General features: G+C 33.0%; 2 protein-coding genes across 9 annotated transcripts; both read right to left on the bottom strand.

The window, feature by feature from the left end:
• Positions 1-1,497: 1,497 nt before the first annotated feature.
• LOC132701019 (odorant receptor 30a-like) lies at positions 1,498-7,814 on the bottom strand. 2 transcript variants are annotated; one of them, XM_060668639.1, is made up of 9 exons: positions 4,781-7,814; positions 3,512-3,581; positions 3,276-3,454; positions 2,660-2,899; positions 2,293-2,602; positions 2,131-2,230; positions 1,977-2,069; positions 1,770-1,925; positions 1,498-1,606 (listed from the first exon to the last, which is right to left on the bottom strand). In XM_060668639.1, the coding sequence occupies exons 3-9, from the start codon at positions 3,436-3,438 to the stop codon at positions 1,556-1,558; spliced, it is 1,113 nt and encodes a 370-aa protein (XP_060524622.1). In that variant the 5' UTR covers positions 3,439-3,454; positions 3,512-3,581; positions 4,781-7,814; the 3' UTR covers positions 1,498-1,555. The 2 variants fall into 2 exon arrangements, with proteins under 2 accessions (XP_060524622.1, XP_060524621.1); XM_060668638.1 differs by lacking the exons at positions 3,512-3,581; positions 4,781-7,814 and having other exon boundaries at positions 3,276-3,481.
• A 585-nt stretch (positions 7,815-8,399) lies between these two features.
• Positions 8,400-17,039, bottom strand: LOC132701020 (odorant receptor 30a-like). 7 transcript variants are annotated; one of them, XM_060668643.1, is made up of 8 exons: positions 16,841-17,039; positions 16,344-16,583; positions 15,970-16,291; positions 15,810-15,912; positions 15,667-15,759; positions 10,977-15,612; positions 9,916-10,155; positions 8,400-9,866 (listed from the first exon to the last, which is right to left on the bottom strand). In XM_060668643.1, the coding sequence occupies exons 1-6, from the start codon at positions 16,902-16,904 to the stop codon at positions 15,391-15,393; spliced, it is 1,044 nt and encodes a 347-aa protein (XP_060524626.1). In that variant the 5' UTR covers positions 16,905-17,039; the 3' UTR covers positions 8,400-9,866; positions 9,916-10,155; positions 10,977-15,390. The 7 variants fall into 7 exon arrangements, with proteins under 7 accessions (XP_060524626.1, XP_060524628.1, XP_060524624.1 ...); XM_060668645.1 differs by having other exon boundaries at positions 9,916-10,152; XM_060668641.1 differs by having other exon boundaries at positions 9,916-11,370; positions 11,683-15,612.
• Between the last annotated feature and the right edge of the window lie 1,300 nt (positions 17,040-18,339).

Raw genomic sequence — 18,339 nt, 5'->3', positions numbered from 1 at the left:
AGGCAGAAGTATGGAACCAAGCTACAAGAGCGTATATAGCAGCAGCATACCTGAACGATACCATCTGGCGAAGCAACTGAAGCAAAAGCTCGGATATATAAAACTGCTATTAGACCTATACTCACCTATGCAGCAGAAACCCGACCTGAGACCTCGAGAAAGAAAGAATAGCGGGAAAACACTCATGCATAGCGAAAGGAGTGAATTAGGCGAGTTTGCGGGGTAGATAGCATCAATGACTGGGTGTTGTATCCAAAGATAAAATAAAAAACAATCGCTTGGTATTTCAAAAGTATCATCAATATTGTGTCTCCATAGTTTTGTGTTGAAAGTGACGCGGGCTTTCTTTTCAAAGGCTTCCATAAACATATTTGCTATGACTGATGATAACGGAGCACTTGTAGCTGTGCTGCATATTTGTTTATACATTTGACCGGTACAAGAAAAATATGTCCTAGAGAAGCAGTTATCAATTAAAATAAGACAATTTTATTCCAAATTCTCAGATTTTAATATATCTGAAATTATATTGAGAGCCACAGGAATAGGAACATTATTAAACATGGACTTCACATCTAAACTAATTAGAACCGAAACTAGCAATAGATCAATTTAATGATGAATTTAAGAGTCGTGAGGGGGATGACAGACTTTTTCAAGGATTTATGGTTGCATTCCAAACATGACGCAGGATAATTTCTAAATTGACGATAGGGTCTGTAAGAATATCTTGGATTTTTGCTTGTTTTTTTCTAGATGTGCTTTTAAAATTGATTGATTGATTGAGAATAGATTCGATATTTGCAACGATTTGCTCTTTTGGGATAATACGACATTTTCGAAGAATCAATTTTTTAGTAGCAGAAAGTTGGTACGATAATACATTTACCAGAGTATTTGATAGATGAGAAGAGTTTGATAGTTTCACTTTCGTTGAGGTTGGTTTTTCAAATTTTTGAATGTAATTCGACTATACCATCAATAATGCGAATTTAATTTGAAGAAAATCAAATTGTTTATTTATTTATTTAGGTAATTACATTGATTAATACTCTACTTGCCCATAGATATCAAAATTACAATATCAGTTTTCATTATTAATAGCGGATCTCGTAATACAATACTTTATAATTAAATATATATATATATATATATATATATATATATATATATATATATATATATATATATATATATATATATATATATATATATATATATATATATATATATATATATTCGAAGTGTTCGAAGTGTTTTCGGAGCGCGAGCATTGAAGATGCCAAGTGAGATTTTGGCGAAACGTCTGCAGGATTCCAGTCGGATGCAAGATTTGCAGGATTCCAGTCGGAGTTCAACGAGCGAACGGATGATATCCCGGAATATAGTGTCATCATATATATATATATATATATATATATATATATATATATATATATATATATATATATATATATATATATATATATATATATATATATATATATATATATATTTATAGATATTTATATTGGTATTGAATCGATCTGAATTGAATCCCGATTAGTGTTGACGATCAATCTCCACTTCTCATGAGGGATGTGTAAGAATATGCCAATTTCAGACGCTGAAATAAAAAAATGTCGTTTCCAATTTTTTGGTAGGGAGAACAATCGGTTAGAAAGCTTATTTAAAAAAACACAAATAATATTTTTGTTTGTGTTTTTGAGCATAATGAACAACTCAATACAATGCACAATTTACTTGGAGGAGTGTTTTTCGTTTCTTACCGAAATCCCGACGTCCAAATCCATAACTCCGAACCTACCAATCATAAGGCTCAACGGCTTCTGACATCTCATCATCATTATGTGGGCCATAGCTTTAATGTTGATGTCATGGTCGTACCAGTTGCTCTCGAAGAGGGCTCTAGCCAATTCCGTGCTCTAAAATTTGCAACGTTTAATATTAACATGGGTTTGGTGAACTATTTTTACCTGCACGATGATCTCATTGGAACTCCAGGCGAATATAAGTAGTTGTATGATTGTGTAAGACAGAATAGCAGAAGTAAAAATTGGTTCGACGCCCTACAACATACAATCATTGCCTTATTATAAGTAAGTATCTGATAGTTGAAACTTAATTTACTCCAATGATCTGTAGAATTTGAGCAGCAAATGTAATAGAAGACACCATATAATCAATAAATATTATTATATTGAAAGATTGATTTAGTTCCACGGTATATCTGAAACATGTAAGCAGTCGGAGCTTGTTATCCTTCTGGAGTTATTTTTCAGGAATACGTACTCAATTAGTTCCTGGTGTTTAACACAGATTAGTTTTAACATAGTTGGACCATCCAAGCCCTGCAACTCTAGCTTGTCGAAATTCCGAAAGCTGTATTGTAATAATTTGAGCTGCAATCTCACGAAGATGATTATGCAAATTACAAAAGCGTTTACAATAGCCGTGCACAAAGCTGCCAGCGTCGGCCTGATATTCTGGTCTATTAGCACTAGCGCGTAGTATTTGTTGGTGTCGAACGGATACCAATAATTCACCAGCATAGGTTTAACTGTTTGGTTTTGTCTTAAGTACTGGTAGCAATGGACATCACCTAAAATATTTAAGTATTAATCCAGGCGGAGAATTAAAATCTGGGTACCAATCTCACCCGATGTAATCACACTAACTAGTATAATTGTTATGTACATAACAAGAAGCGTAATGAAGAAATTATTGAGTTTAATGTGCTTTTTATATATAGCTGCTACATCTGCATTTACGTTATAGATCATTTGGAATTCGTTCTGAAAGGCAACTTTAACCAGTCTCAGAATAGGCTTCGACTGGCACATTAACATTTTGCTGATTATCATCGCGAGGAACACCGCAAGGCCGATGTTGCCAAAAGCTAGAATTTCATTGAACAAATTAAAATTAAAGCACAGGATCTCCCTTACTTTGCCGGCTATGGTTTTCATAAATATGTATGGAATTGGAAGCAAACAATGCTCAGGCAAATTTAGAGCCTTGAGACTTTGATTAGATTCCTAATATTTTTTTATGTTTATCGGTCGTTTACAAATGTACTCTATTATTATTGACTAAAGTTCTGTATCTTAAATTGGATTTAGTTGTCAACTTATAGATCTGAGTAATGACAATCAAAATATAATTGTAAAACGAATAAGATATATTTATGAATTAGCAACGCATGCCCTATTAGTTAAGGGAAGTTAAGAAAAACTGTCAAATAAAGATCACAAAATTGCCGTCTATATGGTTACCTGAAGCTTGATCAGCTTCCATTAGGGCCGGAACATCTAGCGTTACCGAAATTATCGGCGAAGTGCAGATCAGCTGTATGATCACAGAATAAAAATTGTAAAATCTCTTTTTCGAAGTCGAAAACTCTTTAATTTCTAATCTCCAAATGCCGGCCGCAATCATTAACCATCTAATGTAACTAAAATATTGCTGGCTTGGGTTCATACTCAAGACTGTCCGAAGATGGAGATAATACCATTTTATAATGCAGAGGAATACAAGGCGCGTTCAAAATGTCGGGTGTCGGACTCAGGGGCGTGCGAAGGCTGTCGGTAATAAATTAAATCAGTTCATATTCGAAAAAAAAAAACTCAAATTAGGAAAAGTCCAAAATTAAACTCAATTTATAATGACGAGTGACATTTTGTCATTAAACATATTTTTCTACAATAGTGGTATCAGAGACTATTGATATAGGGAATTTCTCGTTACTTACTTTTTTTTATCTTGCCTTCAAAGGCACGTCTACTATCAGCCTCTATATTTGAGGAAACTACAGAAATTCTTTGAAATTGAAACTGATTAAAAATTCGTGACGATTTTGCTTATCGTTATTTGATATTAGGGGTCTGTAATCTCGAATATCACACATTGTTATCATTATTATTATATCGACTACACGCAGTTGTCAGTTCACTCTCGTTACGCCCATGGATTTCCATGGAAGAAAATTTCTCAGCGCTAATGAAAGGCTAGTACACCACAACACATATATTTGTTATACCGCAATGATATATAATTCACAGTGGGGCGTCATACACTATTCGGGCGTGGTTTTTCAGCAGTGAAATATTTACAGTTTTTAGAAGTAGTAGAACCATATGTTCATATGAGTTTCCCATTGATAACAGATTATATTTAGAGATACCAGTACGATCTTTTGTTAATCGAGGGCGGTGAAAGGTGAGCCCGATTTACATACTTGCTATTTTCTTCTTTCTTTTATTAATGTTTGTGATGATTTAACTAAAAAATGTATGAAAATTTGAAAAAATAATTATTCGGGGTCAGTATTTTCTTTTCCACTTTGATTCTTTATAGATTACAACGTTTTATAATTACTATTAATAATTTGTTAATATTAAAATAAGATTAGAGGCGGCACATACTTATTGTCTCCATATGAAACATAATAAACAACTACAGATATTTCTGCTGATAACTGTCCGCTCCGCTTCTAATAACATATGTGTAAGATTACTTCGGTTCGAATTAGAAAAAGGAAAAAACAGGTAAGCACTTAGGATTTGTTAAATAAAGAAATGTAAAACGGTGTTACAACACTATGTTTATTGTCTTGATAAAGACAAAGACAAAAACAGAAACACTTTTAAACCTTCATTAAAAAAAAACTAAACGAATTCTATCGGTTTCGAAAGTTAAATTAAAAAAGTAAACTAAATCGATAAAATGGTTTTAATTTGACTCATCCGGTGTTCTTAAATGGTTTAATTATTAAATTTACAAAAATTGCAATTCCATGACTCCAAACCGCCCAGTCATCAAGTGCAGCGACTTCTGACATCTCATAGTCATTATATGCGCAACTAGAAGAGGCCACTGGACAAATCCATACTCTAAAAGTTTTTTATAAAATATTTATTTAAACTAGCTGCTACTAGATGCTTATTTGGATAATAACGTCATTGCAGCTCCAAGCGAATATGAGAAATTGCATGATTGTGTAGCACAGTATTATAGAAGTGATGATCAGTTCTGCTAGCGACAAAATGATTCCTAATATGAGCGGTAGGTAACATTATAGATGACAAATTGTAGGCAAACAATAGAGATGAGCTCTCTAAAACTTTATCCAGTCTGATATGTTTAATAAGACTGTGATTCTATATAAATTTCGACAACCTTAAAGCCTGTTATTTTGCACTGTTACATTCAAAGTTTCATATACCGTTCCATCGTGGGGACACAGTACTGCAGCACAGACCATTTTTAAACTACAAAAGAGAGCGATTAGGGTTTTATATGCTGCTTATTATGTATCGTGCCCTTTGCAGACTTTTTGTGCCACATGATTATGAATTTGCCTTGCATCTTCGCTCATTTCTCCTTAACTGAAATACATCATAAAATGGATCACTTATATGCAAAAGTAAAAATAAGTCATAATTCTCGCTGCATAGTGTGTCAAAGTCTGTTTCTAATTCTTTGAATACTGCAAAATAGACATCTGTTAAAATCTTCTCTAACAAATAATTTAAAAAATCATTGAAAGCATCTCTGCTTGCTTGAGAGTAATTTTGTTTTCGCCATAAATAATTAAGCCATAGTCATTCTATTTAATTGTTTTGCATTTCCATTGTTTTGCCTTATTATGATATCTATGGACGTGCAACACTTGTGCCCTTTTAAACCTCAATTAAAGAAAACTAAATGCATACTATCGAAGGATATTTAAGAATGTAAGCGTCAACTACTAAGAATGCCTAGGCAGCGTGAAAAAGTTTTGTAAGTACGAGCCAGCATAATTTTTTCATATTCTAGTTAAAAACCACTTCTTGCAGAGGCAGTTGAAAACTTTGCAAAAGTGCCCAGTGCACCAAAAATTAATGCCGATTTTAAGTGGAATGTCATTGACTTTTTCACGTTATTTGCAATATTACATTTTTTGTATACACATGGCAGTTGCCTATATTTCTACAAAGGTTTCCTTATCTTCAGTGTTGTCAGATGCAATTGCAACTCCATGTAGTTTATTACAGATTTTCAATTACGAATCATCGCATTTTTAGATTTAGACAAAATACTCAACATTAAATGAATATTATAAGAATAATGAAACAACAAGCTATATATAATAAGAGTCTAATAATTCGTTATTGATAAAACGTAAATGTTTAGGACAGAGACTTTTAAAATTCCAATAAATGGACCTCAAATTTTTTCCAAAATATTAGAACTGAGCTGGCTGAAAATATTTATTGTAATGATTATAAAGCTGAATGGCGTTATAGCTAAAGCAGAGTTCAAATTTACAAGAATTTAGAAGAACGTTTTTCCTCCTTAGAGGAGCATTGTGAATACCATACCGAAACACTGAACGATCTTTCACGTACGTCGAGAAAGAATATTAAATACAACAAATGCGAGTAAAAATTGAAACAAGTATTTAGTTCTGAGTCATTTCAACGCAAATATTTTTTCTGATATACGATCAAACTTTCTCAAAAAAATAAACGAATCGGGCACAGCTGTTCTGAATTTTTTGTAATTTTTTGAAATGTAAGACAGTGCATAACTTTGGAAGGATGCATTGCTCAGAGAGTTTTTTTCTTACCTTAAAATTGATTATATGTTTATTTGCATTCAGTGTTGTCAGGATTATATAAGTTTTTTTACATAAATTAGAAATGTGGCAACTATACCTCAGCTGATCTAAGATCTTCATTTTCTAATTGATAATGTGATCTTACAAAAAATTATAGCCTATAGTTTTTTTAGAATTCGGCTTAAGATTGTGTTTTTATAACATTGAGAAAGACTTTTAATATCCCTACGATTAACGTCGACGTACCTATAATTAATTGTGTCAGCATATGAATCAATTTGAGGAAATTCGATCTTCTTAGGCATATCAAATGAAAAGAATTGAACTCTTTGGTACTCCCGAACTAACGTTACCGACATTGGTTCTAACAAACTGCTTAAAAAAAAGACTGAAAAATAGAATACAGATCGATCGGTGGAACAAACGTTTTTTAGTTTAGCACACAATAACTTATGATCAACTAACAACAGTGTCGTTGAAATATTTTTGTCCAACTTTTATATTATTAGAACATTAATATGCAGTAAAGTGGTAGTAGGCTGATGGATCTAAGGTCAAGGAAAACTACGGCTGTCTTCCATATGCATGATATGAGTAATGTGATTCAGTTTGACCGGAAGACATAGTCTCCTCGTCCTCTGTGAAAAGAAAAAGTCGAATTTAAAGTATTTTTTAAAGAAAACACTGCGACTGTAACCAACCAAAAAGAGTATTTTTTCTTGATGCATTTTGCGCTTTAGGAAGACATAAATTCTTTTAATATTTTCTGTTAATGCCATTTTTGAATAGTTCACCAATGCCACGTGTATTAAAATCTGGGCAAGTAAAAAGATGGCTATCCGCGTTGTTGTATGTAATGTAAACCTTTATTTATTAAATGGGCCCACTGATTTCAATATTTCTTCTCCTGTAAATCTAGTAGGGTTTTCTATATCACTCTTCTCTCTAGTGAAGTCGTAGTTCTAGCGTGATCACCGTTTGAGGACGCATGAAAAATTTATTTTTAAAATCGATCTAATAACACATCAGAGAGTTATCCAACTAGAATACTATCGACAGCATCAATTGTTTCCACTTGTCATTACTGAAGTATAGGAATATGCCAGTTTTAGGCGCTGAAAGGAAACAATATATTTCTTATCTGCTGTCGGGCCTAAGGCTATATTTCAGGCGTCAAAATAAATCCCATTCCCTACTTCAGTGGGGCTCCGAAATTTAAATAAAAAAAGTAAACGAAACCGATACAAATGGTTTTAATTTGACTCACTCGGTGTTCTTAAAAGGTATAATTATTATATTTACTGAGATTCCAACGTCCAAATCCATTACTCCAAGCTTCCCAATCATCAGGTGCAGCGGCTTCTGACATCTCATCATCATTATATGCACAATGACTTTACTCTTGGTGTCATAATCGTACCAACTACTTTCGAAGACAGCTCTGGCCAAATTCGTACTCTAAAAGTTTTCAAAGTTAATTTATTTATAAAATATTTATTAAAATTAGTTGCTACTATATGCTTACTTGAATAATAACCTCATTGCAGCTCCAAGCGAATATGAGCAATTGCATGATTGTGTAGCACAGTATTATAGAAGTGATGAAAGGTTCGACTCCCTAGAAAATATTACTAGTATGAATATAGGCGAGGTGAAGGTACTCTACTTACTGCAGTAATTTGTAAAACCTGCGAAGCAAACGTCAGCGATGAGGCCAGGTATTCCATGAATATCGCAATGTTTAAATGATCGCTGAGTTTTTCGACATATCTAAAAGTAATTCTGTAAAGGGTCGGCATTTTTTGGATAACCAAAATACCGAAAACAAAATTGACGTATATGTAGAGTTGTTAGAGACATTTATGTGATTTCAAATCGACTTTCCACCTTTTATTCACCCGCTCTCTATTTTTTTTTTCCAAGTTTCAAAACTCTGACGAAAAATTTGAAAAGGTCTATTCAACATGCAACATGCAAGATTAAAAATCTTTTGCGGCATTCGAGAACCAATATGGGAGCTAACAGATCCGTCAATAAGTTTGGATGCGGCAATTTTACGGCAGATTTTTTTCAAAATTAGCTTAGATGTCGTTAAATGTTCTGGGAAACCAAGTTAAGTGTGTGAAAATCCCTCTTTAGAAAGAAATTGGCACCAACTAAAATTTTGTGGCAGAAATGTAGAACTTTCTCTACGAAACGCATTGCGCATCAACTTTTACCGTACTAGTGCCACTATATTATCTAATTTAAAGTGAAAATGAATGTGTGACCAAGGTCAATGTTTCTCATTCATCAATATTGCCCAAACCTCGCCGTTTTGGAATAACTCGGCTCATAACGGCTATTCGTGATAGATTAAGTAATTAAGTAATAAGTAATAGTAATAAGTAAGGAGATATCTTGCAGGAAGGAATTTGAGTTTCAGAATGTCAGCAGCAGCACTAAACAAACCATTTGCCAGATAACAAGTGATCTTAATAAAGATTGAGAACGACTTTTGTTCATGATAAAATGAGGTTTAGTATCTACAGCAATTTGACTACATTTCATCTTAACATCGTGTTTTGGCTTGGAACAACTTTATATAGAGAAAGGTGCGTATGGAAATTTCGTCAGAGCCCATTGCTGGATATTGGAGAAAACTTTATACTGACACAAGATAATGCCAGGCTCTAAGATTAATACAAAATTATTTAAACGAGGCATCTAGTCCAGACCTTAACAAAAAAATGATTCTGCTTTAGAGACTTATCTGCCGAAAACTTAAATTTTAACGAAAAAGGTATTCAAAACATCGTTTCTGGCGATTTAGGCTACAATTAAAAAATATCTGCAATAAAAAAATTTGTTTGTCACAACTCCAATAAAATAAAATTTATCAGCCCATGTTTTCTAATTACGATTTTTATTTGATTGCAATTTCGATATTTATGTAAGTATTTATTATACCGAATCAGTTCCTGATGTTTGTGGGACAGTGTCTTCAAAATTCTTGAATTTTTGACACCGTCCGGTTCTAATCGGTCGAAATTTCTGAAACTATACTGCAGTATTTTTAGTTGGAGTCTCACGAAAATTATAATGGAGATTATAAAGGCGTTTACTATAGCCAAGTAAAGGACTGCCAAAAATGGTCGGATATTCTGATCGACCAAGACAATCACGTAATGCTAATTTTTATCGAAAGGATACCAGTAATGTAAAAATTCAGGTTTCTCCGTTTCGTTGACAAATTTTTTGAAGTACTTGTAGGCCTCGACGTCGCCTAAAACATAACTATCACAAATTGAAATTAACTTCAATGTGAGTCTTACCAACCGCAGTAACGGATATTCCCATAAATAACACATACGCAATCACAAGTGTTATAATGTAGTTGTTAAGTTTCGTGTGGAATTCGTATATCGCTTTTACTTTTGCATCGGTGCTGGTAACTAGATGAAATTTTGACTACAAAGCAGTCCGAATGAGATCGACGACAGGTTTAGACTGGCACATTAACGTTTTAGTGATTAGGGTCCCGAAGAATATGGTGATACCGATATTACCAACTGCTAGAAATACAGCCATTGTTGATACAAAATTAATTTAGATAACTAATAATTTCAGAGTGAAACATTACAAAGTGAAGTTCCAGAAGCCTAGCTAGTTTAAATTTTGTTTTTAGCATAGGAAAATAACTAGAATTAATTATGATTGGTTTCCGATTGCCCGATTTTTGTTAATTTAAAATTGGTTTTGGTTTCTTGTATTATAGTGATGAAACGAATTGTTTTTTAAAAGATGATCGCTATTAAACACAAAAATGACAGTAGATGGCGCAGTTAAAAATCGATATATTTTAAAATATACCACACAAAACGTAACATTTATAGTACATAAGCATAATTACAAAACCGTATCTTTAAGTAAGCGTGATATTAATTCCATTAATGAAAGTTAATACCTAAAATGTGCTTTTGTAAATGATGAACAGAAACGAATAGCCATAGGGAAACCACACAAAAGTTGTGGTGGTTTTCAAAAATTAGAGAAAAATCAGTTTAAAATCGTCACTTTATTATGAACTGTACGACTATCCTAAGGTATATTTTCAATATTACTAAGGGTAATGTTTTTTTTTAAGTTCAAAAGCAATTATGGTCTGATCATTTCTAGAGGGATTGATTTAAAAAAAATGTACTGGAATGCGAAACGCCCAAAATAATGCCCAATAGTTTGTGCTAAAGAAGAGACGTGTTTTGTCACAATATTTCTGTATTTCTTGAATTTTTGTGGTGCCCAATATGATTCATCGATAAAATTATCCAATAAATAAAAATAAGTAAAGAAAAGCCGTTGCACGTCAACCTCTCACGTGACGTTCTATTGTTACCTGCAGCGGGGTCGGTTTTCAGTAAAACGGGTACTTCTAGACCTTTGGAGATAATGGGCGAAGTACAAAATAGTTGTATCATGACGGAATAAACAGCGTAAAATCTTTTCGTTGATACCGAAAAGTCGTCGTCTATTTTCCACATTCCGGCGGCGACCATCAACCATCTTATGTGGCGAAAGTACATTTGGCTCGAATTCATCATTAAAACTACTTCCAAGCAAACAGTCACTTTTGGTTTATATAATTTACATATTTTTTACAACAGCAGCTTTATACGAAATATTTCATGATTTCAAAGAAATAGGCGGTAGATTCAGTGGCGTGCATCTTTTAAATCCGATTTAAATGGCGAATTAAGTATTTAAATCGAACCCGCCTTTTAATAGGTGGCCTAAAATAGAATTTATAATATAATTAATAATCTTATATTTCTGCATGATATCATTTTTATTAAATCAACAAGAAAATGAGTACAAAGGTTCTTTGTGGGGTACCCGAAAAAACATAAAACTTTCGTATTAACGCCGTGTTTTCAGTTTATTGTAAGTCACCCTGTAGGGTTCACTACTAAAATATAACCTCTATAAAAAAAGAAACTAGACGATTGCAAAAACTGGCGGTTCGCAACGCCAATGGATTTGAGGCGGGCAGCGCTATGGATTCCATTCCAAAGCTAATGAAAGAGTAGAACAGCAACACATACCTGCTTATTACAGAGACGATATACATAATCCATAAAGGGTTTGAGAATTTTTAGCGACGCCTTCTTAATGCTCAATTATTTACGACGGGAATTGTCAAAGGATATTTTCTTACTCAACGGAAGGGCCTTCTTTAAGTTTTTATTGGTACGTTGGAGTGTGATGGTGCTAATATTTATTTTATAAGTATTTTGTTAGAAATATTAAAGGTCAACTAACTACAATATTAATTAATTAAAAATCAAATCAGACATTAATGGAAAAAATAAACTTACAAATCCTTACTTCTCAATTAATCTGTATCAGTTCATTTTCTTAATGAAGAGTTAAAGGCTGCACAGGATGTACGAAATAAGATCCACTATCCTCTTAACTAAGAACGATACAAAAAAAGTTAAATAAAAACGTTTTATTGTTTCGTCTAGATTTCTTAATTTTTTATATTTAGAGGATGTTCCGGTAAATACCAGCGTTCTCATTTTAAATTCCCTCGAAAATTCTAGTTATATTTAATGTATTATCTTATACCTTAATCTAACCGTCTTTGATAAATCTCGCATTTTATGCCAAAGTTACGTTTGCGGGCCCTAAAATAATTAACAAATTATCCTATAAGGGAATTTATTTAATACGTAATACAAGTACATGTGACATGGACCTTTTATGTTTTCTATATGTCAATTTTTGTACTTCGTTTGTGCTCATCGTCTATAAATTTATGCCCAAAACAATGACAATAGGCCCTTTAAGGCTCCCTTATTGGGAGAATTGTTAATTATTTTAGAGTCCACAAATGTCATTTCTGACATAAAATTCATGAATTATACCTAGAATTTCTAGATCAAACTATGCAACCATTCTATTTAATTTTTTGTCTACCGTTAGTAGTTTCTGAGTTGGGCATACTCATCGTCTTTATTATTGTTAAATTACCAACATATAAAACATTATAAATAATAAACCGAACCATCTGCTTATCTGTAACAGCGTTTATATTATTATTAATCTCCACTTGTCATAACAGATGTGTAGGAATAGGCCAGTTTGAGTCGCTAAAATGAAAACAGTTAAGGGATGTGGTCATTTGAAAAAAAATTCTCTTGAATTTTGGCAAAACCTTCGGAAGATTTGTTGAACAAATGCAATACACAACAGTAAGTTGAGCGAACAACGGTACCAGGTACAAGAATATGTTTTAATTTCTAAACCTTAATTATAAAATAATAAAAACGGAAGATCAAGAGAAGCAAATTATAGAACATCGATAAGTTTCAGACACTTGACAAGCTTCATACGCATTGGACACCTTATCAGATCGCGTAACTAATTTTGCTCTCCGAGTATTTGGTCAAAAGTTCTGAAACAATCTACTTGAGAATTTACAAATTGTGAGGAACTCATATAATTGTAAGCTTGCATAAAGCACTTTATTGTCATAAAAATTGTACATTCCGTTTCATAGGTAAAGTATATTTATATCTTAATATATATTGTCATGACTATTTATTAAGTAAAAAATCGCAAAAATTGGGAGATTCTTTTCGAAAAAATTACAAACTTTCCCATTTAATTTCAACTTCCAATATATATTAATAGGATAAATCGATAAATATATTTGGTCAAGCATACAAAATACTTTTAAATTATGTATTCATATCTATTGGGGATATGCCGATAATGTATAGAAAAAAATGCTCAGAAGGTCCACTCAACATGCGCATGCTCAAGATTTAAAATTTCGTTTTTAACTAATAACTTTGCGGCATTCAACAACCAACATGGCTTTGAGAGATCATCGATTTTTGCGGCAGTATCTTCTGAAAATATGCCTGCGGCATAGTTCTCACCGTGACAGGACCACGATAATATGTTTATTTATTTAATCATAGTATACAAAATGTATGTGTAGCAAGTCAAAACAAAATAAACAAATACATATAAGAATAATAAAACAATATATGAATAAAAGTACAAAACAAACGAAATTTTTAAAAGGTGACAGGTTACACATGTTTAAAATTTGAAATTTAGGCACTCATTAGCACTGTACAAATAGTTTATTGTCACTCTGTCAAAAGAATTCTTGCGAAGGAATTTTTTGTAACAGTTCAGGTTTAAAGAATCTGTGATCTGTTTATTAAGACGGTATCGGATATTCCTTAACTGATGTGCATTATGCGTTGTGAAAAATATTAGTACTTTGGACGTAACTACGGGTGATTGAAAGAGTGTATCGATATAATTGACGAGGAAGTGACGTACCTGTCGAAAAGCGAGTGAGGACATTTTTTTTATTTTACTTTGTTAACTAATTCACATTGAACTATTTTGCCACGAACACGGGATAGCTTCATTAACGATTGGTCATACGCGTTGCGCAGAAATGACTGGCAGACCGAACAAAAAAACTATATTTATTAGAGTGAATCTCAAATATCCTATTGTATATGAAATTAGATGGCAAAATAATATGAATGCTGGGAAAATGTGTTCTACAGAATTCTCTATTGTCCAAACCAAGGAGAATTCGGAGAGCTTTTTTATAAGACGAAACTCTCTCTGCATAACTAGATCCATCTCATATGGTGACCCCATATTGCATTCTAGAGTGAAATAAAGTGAAAAATACGCTTCACATAACTTCAGTATTTAAAAATTGCTTAAGCGTAGCATAGACAGTCCGGATAACAATGACTTAGCATCGCGCAAAAGCGAATTTTATTTTGTTTTATAGTATGATCGCTCTCAACAGACATTCGAAATAACAAAAGTTTTGGCAGTCCATTGAAGGCATACACTGGAGTAGTATTAAATTTATTGTTTATTCGAAATTGAAAAGTCAATGACGTAAATTATTTCAAGTAGAATTTCTTTAAAATTTATTGGTGCAGTTTTTGGCTTTGCACTTACTTGTTCTATGTTTCGAATCGATGTTGTAGTGTCTTTGCTAAGAGTACTATTTGCTCATTGCATGGTTAATTTCTTTTGGTAACTGGTTTTTGAAATTAGCAATTCGCCAATAAGTTGGCAACCAGTCTTCCCAAGTCTTTTTATTTGACTGTAATCTTTCAGGCTTTAAGTACTTGGATATTACAATAGCAAAAAATTTAAAACTTAATAGAAAGATTTCTTTACCTTCTTAAATAAATTACGCTTATTAATTTTTGTATTATAACTGAAGTTAAACTGTGAATTTGTTAGTAAGGAAAATTATTTTTTTAAATACTACTTATGACAATAATTGGACTCTCACAACTTTTAGTTTAATTTTGTTTTCGTGATCCTAAGGGTGACGAAAGCAATAATAAATTAATCATGAAACTCAATCAATCAAATCAATAGGCGACCATAAGAAAATTTAACAATCCATGGCGTACGTCAATCCCAAATGAAAAAAAAATGTGTTTTCCTTTAAATCATCATATAGATCTTAAAAAGATTTACAGACAAAAATAGAATATCAAAATCAAACCTATTTTCTAGAATTTCTCAGAAACGACTCCGACGCTGGAATCATTTCGCTGGCAGATTTAAGTTTCTCATAACATTTTCCTAATTTAACCGGTTGGGTTCGTTTTTTCTAATTTACTGTTTTTAATTTTCCAATTTTATAATTGTCAGTTGTCAAATGTTATAAATATCAATATCATTCAAGTTGACTTACTGGTAGTGCCAGATGACCGAATGGTACAATACCGATTTTCACTCAACTATAATTTTCCAACTTTCCAATTGAATATAAAACATCGCTTACTACCGAAATACATTCTATTTACCGAAACTCCGACGTCTAAATCCATAACACCGAATCTACCGATCGTCAAGCTTAGCGGTTTCTGGCATCTCATTATCATTATATGCGCCATCACTTTGATTTCTTTGTCATAGTCGTACCAGTTACTTTCAAAAACGGCGGTAGCCAATTCTTTGCTCTTGAACAAATGGTATACACTCGAACGATGAGAATTGTAAAAAAAAATGCTTACTTGAATGATAATCTCATTTGAACTCCAAGAGAAGATAAGTAGTTGCATAATCGTGTAGGACAATACTCCGCAAGCAAATAAAAGCTTTTCACCCTGTACAAACAATTGCTAGGGCACGGTGGATGTATTGCAGCATTATTTACCCCGTCGATAATTTGCAAAATCTGTGCCGCAAACGTAATCGATGATATCATGTACTCCATAAATACTATAACATTGAAGGACTGGTTTAGGTCTGCGATATAGCTGAAACACAGCCTTGGTAAAATATTCTAGATTTTTGAATTTAGGAGGTAATGGTACCCGATCAGATCCAAGTGTTTTTGGCATAACTGTTTCAGCACGCTTGCGCCTTCTGCACTGTTTTTATCTCTCGTCAGCTTGTGAAAGTTCCTGAAACTATACTGCAGCAATTTAAGCTGGAGCCTCACGAAGATAATTATGCAGATTACGAAGGCGTTTACTGTGGCAGTACAAAACGCGCTCAGGGTTACTCTGATATTCTGGTCTATGAGGACTAACGCGTAGTATTGATTGGTATCGAAAGGGTACCAATAGTTTACAAGCATCGGTTTATTCGTTCCATTGCTGTATTGCTTGAAGTGCCTGTAGCAGTTGAAGTCGCCTAAAATTTTATCCGTATACTATTTAGGTGTGCAACCGGAAACCTCTTTTACCAAACACTGCGAAACTAATTGTTACAACCGTCATGGACCCGATAACGATTGTGATCAAGTAATTATTTAGTTTAGTTTGTTTTTTATATATGGACTCAACTTCCATATCGATGTGTTTAACGGCTTGAAAGTTGGGCTGTACCGCAATACGGATTAAGTTGACGATCGATTGCGATTGGCACATTAACATTTTGGTGATTATGATAGCGAAGAATATTATCACTCCGATGTTACTAAAAGCTACAAATCGTGTTTTGGTATTTTTGGAATCATAGCGAATGCTTATTTCAAGTGACTATCAATGCTCAACATGGAATCCATGGGATTTTAAAATACCAAAATGGGAGCGTCATTTTAAAGAAATTATCGCAAATCAGGCTGTTATTCTGAAACTCAATAATATTGTATAAAATTTGACAGAAAACAAGCTATAAGGCCAATTTTTTAAATTTTATTTTATCATTCTAGGAAAATTCAGCAGCTAGTAGAATTATTACCTTCAGTCTGGTTACTTTTTAGTAATGAACATCCAAAGTATAAGAAACAATCGGAGAAGCACATACCGTCTGCATTATTACAGAATATACAGTGTAAAATTTTTTCTTCGATTGAGAAATTTCTGTTTCTATGTTCCAAATGCCGACGACGATCATCAGACGTCTTATATAGCTAAAATATTGTTCGCTCAGCGTCATATTTGCGACTACTCCACGAAGGTGCAAATGACAACCGCATTTATAGTGCATAATTTTCTCTGAAAATAAAGAGGTGCTTTGAGTTTTAAATGTAAACACGTGAGACGCGCCAGAGGCGCGCCTTCTAATTTAATGACAGCGAAAAATGACCCATTAGTTTAATATAATTTCATTTGCACATTTTGAAAAGTCACATATAGTTTGCCTTGTTTTAATTTTTGGTTTTGACACAAAGGTGTAGAGTAGATCTCAAAGGCAACCTTGTCCGTCTCGCGCAAGGACGCCTACAGCTAGAAAATGTCGATTTCTTGCATAGCATTAAGAACATTCAGCAACTAATGATGATGAATGTCCTATAACTAGTTTGTTTGCAAAAGGAAACATCAATTGTGCACAGTTCACGAAAATCATGCTTTAATTTTTTTTATTAAAAAATCTACACATTAAGTTTTAAATTACTTGTGTATTTAGGACGATGAGTTTGAAAAAACTTGTACAAACTTACAAACTTTCACCTTACGAGTTACGAGATAATTATTCACTATCGATAATTTTTATTTAAGCAATATGAGCTAAACCTCCTACATATCAGCATTGAAACATATTTATATACAAAAAAGTAAAAATTCTGGTTTAATGATTTTTAGAAAAGGCCTAAAAGAATGGAGGAGTTGCAAATGAAATCTTTTTTAATTTAGTTGCCGTTGAAAATAATTATTCTCATTCGTGGTCGTCAAGAATAGGAATACGCGGTGGGCGCGCCTATGGAAAGCGACAGAGGAAATTTTCTTATGGCTAATGAAAGAGTAAGGTTTCAATAAAGCTGTTACAAAATGCGTAAATAATCGATGGTGGGCGTTACACTTTTCAGCTGCGGTTTGTCAGTTCTGCATTATTTAGAGTTTGTGACGCTGGCGGAATTTGTGTTTACACCGGACGGGATTACTATACCAGAATTTTTTTCCATAACAAATTACTAGAAAAAACAGTACCGCAATACAACGTGATTGGTAAGTAACTCCTAGTCTATAGAGGAGGTTAAAATTAATCCTGTAATGTAACTTTGCATTCACTTAAACACTTTAGTTTTGGTTAGGTTCTTAAATTGATCCGCCTTGTTTTTTTTTGTTAATAAAATACTCTTTTATAATTAAAATTGCATTACATTACATACAGAATAGAATTGAATTATAGGAGCACGAATAAAAAATTGAGCGTAGAAGTTGAGTACAGAAAGAGAGGCCTAAGATAAACGCAGCAAAAGAATACATGAGAGAAAAATTCTCTCATCCTCCCACTCC

This window comes from Cylas formicarius, unplaced genomic scaffold (assembly GCF_029955315.1).
Source record: "Cylas formicarius isolate icCylForm1 unplaced genomic scaffold, icCylForm1.1 PGA_scaffold_4__25_contigs__length_36172078, whole genome shotgun sequence".
Classification (NCBI taxonomy): Eukaryota; Metazoa; Arthropoda; class Insecta; order Coleoptera; family Brentidae; genus Cylas; species Cylas formicarius.
Note: the sequence above shows the minus strand (reverse complement) of the source record. Positions and strands in the feature narration are given on the sequence as shown.

What these genes read in the sequence shown, in the direction of transcription:
- LOC132701020 (XM_060668640.1), bottom strand. Translation starts at nt 16,904, where the DNA reads ATGTGCTTCTCCGATTGTTTCTTATACTTTGGATGTTCATTACTAAAA. An exon ending in AAACACTTGGATCTGATCGG is followed by an intron (nt 15,913 to 15,969) that starts GTACCATTACCT and finishes GCTGTGTTTCAG; the next exon opens with CTATATCGCAGACCTAAACC. An exon ending in CAAATGAGATTATCATTCAA is followed by an intron (nt 15,613 to 15,666) that starts GTAAGCATTTTT and finishes CATTTGTTCAAG; the next exon opens with AGCAAAGAATTGGCTACCGC.
- LOC132701019 (XM_060668638.1), bottom strand. Translation starts at nt 3,480, where the DNA reads ATGAACCCAAGCCAGCAATATTTTAGTTACATTAGATGGTTAATGATT. An exon ending in AGTTAGTGTGATTACATCGG is followed by an intron (nt 2,603 to 2,659) that starts GTGAGATTGGTA and finishes TAAATATTTTAG; the next exon opens with GTGATGTCCATTGCTACCAG. An exon ending in AAACACCAGGAACTAATTGA is followed by an intron (nt 2,231 to 2,292) that starts GTACGTATTCCT and finishes TACATGTTTCAG; the next exon opens with ATATACCGTGGAACTAAATC.